The sequence below is a fragment of the Colobus angolensis genome, unplaced genomic scaffold (genome assembly GCF_000951035.1).
Source record: "Colobus angolensis palliatus isolate OR3802 unplaced genomic scaffold, Cang.pa_1.0 Scaffold82, whole genome shotgun sequence".
Lineage (NCBI taxonomy): Eukaryota > Metazoa > Chordata > Mammalia > Primates > Cercopithecidae > Colobus > Colobus angolensis.
The window spans coordinates 1,024,059-1,029,702 of NW_012122043.1; the positions used below are offsets into that span (position 1 = coordinate 1,024,059).

A 5,644-nucleotide genomic window follows, 5' to 3' on the forward strand; every position below is an offset into this window, starting at 1 on the left:
GAATCTGATTTTCTTGCTGTAGCCCCTACAGCTCTCATCCGTCCCCTCAGTTTCCCTGTGGTCTGTGCTAGCGACCCCACCACCCCCCGACTCAACCTGGTGGCCTGGCTCTTACCCACGCTGCCGCTCTGGCCTCTGTGATCTGCCGTCTTGAGCCCTCCCCTCCCCGCCCAGCCCCTCATCTCTGAGTCCAGCCCAGGGCTCTGTCCGTGCCGCTCTTCTCATTGCTGTGGTTTTCTCTTGGCTCCCTTGTCTAATTCCAGTTCTGGGAAGAGGCTGCTGCTTCCCAGACCTCTTCTGGGGACAGACCCCCAGCTGCAGACCCGGAGGTGCATGGCCTTGGCCAGTGCAGGGGCAGGGCCGTGGGTGCAGGTGACCTGGCTCCGGAGTGTGCTTGGCAGTACCTTCACCTCACCAAGCCTTGCTCTTCTTCTGTGTAAAATGAAGGTAATATTTATCTTGCTAGGTTGTTGTGAGGATTTGGGTTAAGCCATGTAAAATGCTGGTACAGCGTTGGCATCTCTAGGTACCCAATAAATGGTGGCGTGGATGAGGATGTTTACGGCGATAGGAAATAACAATAGTCCTTTGGGTGTCTCCTCCCTGAAGCTTGCTCCTCCAGTCGGCCCATTGTGTGAACAGCCGCCTTCACCACATCCTTCTTGTTTGCTTTCATCCTTCGGTATTTCTGCCTGTTCAGTCTCGTCCTGCAGCACCCTTCACATCGTCGCCACAGTGATCTTCCTAAAGGGCACGTGTGTCAGTGGTCACACCAAGCTGAACATGCCCGATCACGTCTGAAGGGCACGTGACCCTGTTCTGAAGTGGCCTGCGGTCCTGTGGCCCTCAGCAAAGCCAATGGATGTGTACTCTGCTTCCTCCAGGAAGCCCTCCCCCACCTCTGGTGGACACGTCTTGTGGTTGGTGTCCACAAGGAAGTTCCTGATGAGCCTCGGAGCTGCCCAAGGGCCTCTCCCCTCCTGGCACATGGCCTGGTGGCTGGCCTGGGGCAGAAGTGCATGGAAATGGAGGGCGTGTTGGAGGGGTGGAGTGACCCTCCTGGGAAACTGCTGCCTGGCCTGTGTGCCAGTCGGGAAGGGCCGTGGTGCTTCCCACGGGCGGGCTTGGCAAGCCCGTGCTGAACACCGTGGCGTCCTGATGCCTCCTCCTCCTCACAGCTACAGGGGGCCGGAGCTGGAGATGTGGTCTCTGGGAGTCACTCTGTACACGCTGGTCTTTGAGGAGAACCCCTTCTGTGAGCTGGAGGAGACCGTGGAGGCTGCCATACACCCGCCATACCTGGTGTCCAAAGGTGAGCACGAGCCGCAAGTGGTAGACAGACGACACTGTCCTTAGAGACCAGCCACAGTTTTTTTCCCATTTCCTCACTCCTCAGAGTATCTCTCTCCATATCAATAGTCTCATTTGTTTCTTTTCTATTCACCAAATAATTTGCATATGACTTTAAACATCTTGATAATTTCGGTTTTTTGTTTTTTGGTTTTTTTGAGACAGAGTCTCGCTCTCTGTCGCCCAGGCTGGAATGCAGTGGCCCGATCTCAGCTCACTGCAAGCTCCGCCTCCCGGGTTCACACCATTCTCCTGCCTCAGCCTCCCGAGTAGCTGGGACTACAGGCGCCCGCCACTGCGCCTGACTAATTTTTTGTCTTTTTAGTAGAGATGGGGTTTCACTGTGTTAGCCAGGATGGTCTGCATCTCCTGACCTCATGATCCGCTCTCCTCAGCCTCCCACAGTGCTGGGATTACGGGCGTGAGCCACTGTGCCCGGCCGATAATTTAGTTTTTTTGAATGTTCCCCTTTGGATCTTAGAGGCCCTTTTGTGAGAAACACACTTGCAGTCAGGACAGTGAGGCTCCAATGGCCCTGCTGAGTTGGTGCCTACATGGTTAAAGGAACTGGGGCCTGAATCCAGATGCAAGGCTGGGGGCTCCTCTCAGCTTGTGCCGGCGTCCCCTCGCCTGTCATGTTAACCCTGTGTTATTCACAGCATAGCTAGAGCCCCTGAGAACAGACCAGTTAGGAACCTCTGCACTGCCTGATTTTGGTTGAGTGAGATGGCATCTTGAACTCCAAGCTTTCATGTCAGAGGCAATGAGTGTTTCCTGCAGCTTCTCTCCAAGCACAGCTGGGCCCTGCACTAGAGGTCCCTGGGCCTCCTGCCCAGCCAGAGGCTCTGCGGCGAGTGGTGGGCACCCAGGAATCTGAGATGTTCTCCACTTCATCCCAGTCTGGATCTACCATCTGTGTTCTTTGTGTCCCCAGAACTCATGAGCCTTGTGTCTGGGCTGCTGCAGCCAGTCCCTGAGAAGCGCACCACCTTGGAGAAGCTGGTGACAGACCCGTGGGTAACGCAGCCTGTGAATCTTGCTGACTACACGTGGGAAGAGGTGTGTCAAGTAAACAAGCCAGGTGAGGCTTCTCCGCATCCCACACCCTGTGTGACTTTGCTTGGAATAACGAGGTCCCCAGGCTGCCTTCCTAGCTCAAAAGGAGGAAAAGGAGGCTCTCTCCCCCATGCTGCCTTGGACACAAATGTCAGGGCCTATAGCTGACCTGTCACCTGTGAGAGGGAGTTCGATTGTGTCCAGAGGCGTCTGGACACCACTGGGGTTCAGGGTGTGGCTTTGGGCCTTGGAGGGTGGGCAAGTGCCATGGGAGCTTCTGGCGTAAGGGGTCAGAACCCTCAAAGATGGTTTGAGGAGTGCAGCTGGTGATGGTCTGATTGGGCCGAAGGGGAGGATGAGGCCACAGATGCTGAGTGTGATTCTCTAGCAGCCTGGGGGGCCCAGGGCTCTTCAGACAAGGCTCTGGCCACAGAGCCACAGAGGCAATACTGCTGCTCAGAGCATTTGGACCAAGCTGCTGTTGATGGCCCTGGGCTTAGATCCCCACCTTGGCAGGATCTGTACTTCCGGGACATTGCCATTTGGATTTCTGAGGGCCCCACCTGTAAGCTTTTGTTCTAGGACTTCTTGAGGTGAGAAGCAAAGTATTTTAGAACCTTAAGATGTTAGTACGTGATACAGTTACCTTCTTCTTTCTTCAGAAAGTGGAGTTATGTCCGCTGCAAGTCTGGAGATGGGGAACAGGAGCCCGAGTGAAGTGGCCCAGGCGCAGGAGCTTTGTGGGGGGCCCGTTCCAGGCAAGGCTCCTAACGGCCAAGGCTGTTTGCATCCTGGGGATCCCCGTGTGCTGACCAGCTAACCACTAGCTTCTTGCTGCTTTTCTCCACTTGGTTTGGAAAATCATACAGTTTTCAGCTCCATCTGTTTGGAGAAAATACATTCTCAAGCATCCCCAGTTCACCTTCTAAAAACTCATGTCCAGGTTTGATAAACGCCAGAACAGAAGACAGTGATGCTGTATTATTTTAGGCTTATTACATAGATTTGGAATTCACTTTTTCCATGACCTAGAAAAAAACATTCCAGTGTTCAACTGTTTTATATTATTAAAGGACTTTCAATTTGTGAGCTTCTGAAGGCATGAGTTTCCTCTTTCTCCTTTTGTAGATGTGTGTGTTTTGTTTCCTCTGACTTGGCATATGCTCATCTGAGCGATGGATGTGACGGATATGTGAAATTTGTAGAACTGGTTAGTCAAATGGCCAGACTATTTCATTAATGTATTTCCTCAAACGCTTTTCAAATTAAAGCACCTTTGTTAGTAAACAGTTATCCTGACTTTGATGTTGTGAACTGTTCCCGTGTGCTAAATGTGAGAAATGCTTGATTTCCTCATTTTTCCATTTGTGCACCCCACTTGCCACAGCTGGAGAAAAGTCTAGCCTTGGCCATTCTGGGGTTCCGTTTACAAGCAGGCCCTGCCAGGGGTGGGTCTAGGGCTCTGAAGCTTACTCCCATCTGGTTAGACTGGGGAAGGTGGTGTTCTCAGGGACCTCCCTTCTGTCTGGGCTCTGTAGCAAGACTCTGCTGTCAACATGTGACTGGCTCACTGCCAGCAGTCCCCAAACATCCCATGGCTAGCCAGCTCCCACCTCTGTCCACGTGAGGGGTTGGTTTCCTGGCCCAGCCCCCACCTCTGGTCTATGTGAGGGGCTCCAGCCCTGTCTGTTCCTTAGGGCTGCTCAGGTCCCAGGGTGTTTCTCAGATACTCAACTGGCTGCTTCCCTCTCTTAGGCTCCAATCCATCCCCCCTCAGACAGACTTGGCTAGGTCAAATACTTACAATTGTTTTATTTCATGTCTGGATTAGAGGAGGGCATAGCTAGAGGTGAGAGCAGAACCTTTCATTTTTTTTTTTTTCCCCTGCTGAGACAGTAGGAAAAAACCCAAAACCTAAACCCCCACGCTTTTCCCACATGTCATCACTTGCAGGCTGTTTTTCCACATTCTGAGACTCCTGCCCAGAACCCTCTGGAAGCTGCCTGAGGGCCAGGCTGCCTCCAGTGTGGTTCTGAGCTATTTCTAGTGGTTATTTAGGAGGCACTCAATTGTTATAGGATGATCAGAGCAGAGTTAATTTTAGTACCATCTAGTAGGATATGGGATATTGCCATCCCTTTCTTCAGAAAGTGTTGCCTGAGCCTCACTGCCACCACAAGTGACTGAAGGAGTTGGTAGGGAGTTGTGGCAGGAGGATCCTTCTCTACCAGGGACATTAAAGGTACAAGGGTTTTAGAGGTGTGTAGTAAAGTCAGTGATATTTACTCTTCAGAATTCAAATGAGTTTTCTGATGTTTTAAGAACTCTACTTTGCAGTGTTTATGATGCTTATAACACAGAGGATGTTATAGAATGGTGTGTATTTATTTATTTAGAGACAGTCTCACACTGTCACCCGGGCTGGAGTGCAATGGTGTGATCTCGGCCCACTGCAACCTCCGCTTACCAGGTTCAAGCAATTCTCCTGCCTCAGCCTCCCGAGTAGCTGGGATTACAGGTGCCCACCACCATGCCTGGCTAATTTTTTGTATTTTTAGTAGAGATGAAGTTTCACCATGTTGGCCAGGCTGGTCTCAAACTCCTGACCGTGTGATCCGCCCACTGTGGCCTCCCAAAGTGTTGGGATTACAGGCGTGAGCCACCGCGCTTGGCCAGATTGGTGTTTTCAGAGAGGTGTTTAATGGGTTGAGAATGCGAAGTCCCAGCTTTCCAAGAACCGTTATTTCTTTATAAGAAACAACAATTAAAGCTCATCTGACTTGATGGCAGTGGAAGGTCTGGTATTTTGCAAATGTTCTTTGCAGAAAGAACCCAGAGAGGAAAGTTCTGAGGCTGACAATTTTTCCACTCCATTTTTTTTTTTTTAAGATGGAGTCTCACTCTGTCACCCAGGCTGGAGTGCAATGGTGCAATCTCGGCTCACTGCAACCTCTGTCCCCTGGGTTCAAGCAATTCTCCTGCCTCAGCCTCCCAAGTAGCTGGGATTACAAGTGTGCATTACCACGTTACCCGGCTAATTTTTGTATTTTTAGTAGAGACAGGATTTCACTGTGTTGGCCAGGCTGGTCTCGAACTCCTGACCTCAAGTCATCCACCCATCTCAGCCTCTTAAAGCGCTAGGATTACAAGCATGAGCCACTGTGCCCAGCCCACTGCATATTTTTAAAGTATGGCTCAAAAGAGCAAAGTTTTCACACAAGACTGAAGATGATGTCAA

General features: G+C 51.3%; 1 protein-coding gene across 4 annotated transcripts in view; it reads left to right on the top strand.

Moving 5' to 3' along the window:
- Positions 1–3,699, top strand: part of PASK (PAS domain containing serine/threonine kinase) — a 51,056-nt gene extending 47,357 nt beyond the window's left edge. For all 4 annotated transcript variants that reach the window (XM_011929551.1, XM_011929552.1, XM_011929553.1 and 1 more), the window contains 3 exons: positions 1,179–1,312; positions 2,285–2,431; positions 3,069–3,699. In XM_011929551.1, coding sequence (XP_011784941.1) covers positions 1,179–1,312; positions 2,285–2,431; positions 3,069–3,226 — 439 coding nt within the window. In that variant the 3' untranslated portion in view covers positions 3,227–3,699. The remainder of the gene's footprint in view (positions 1–1,178; positions 1,313–2,284; positions 2,432–3,068) is intronic.
- Positions 3,700–5,644: the final 1,945 nt, after the last annotated feature.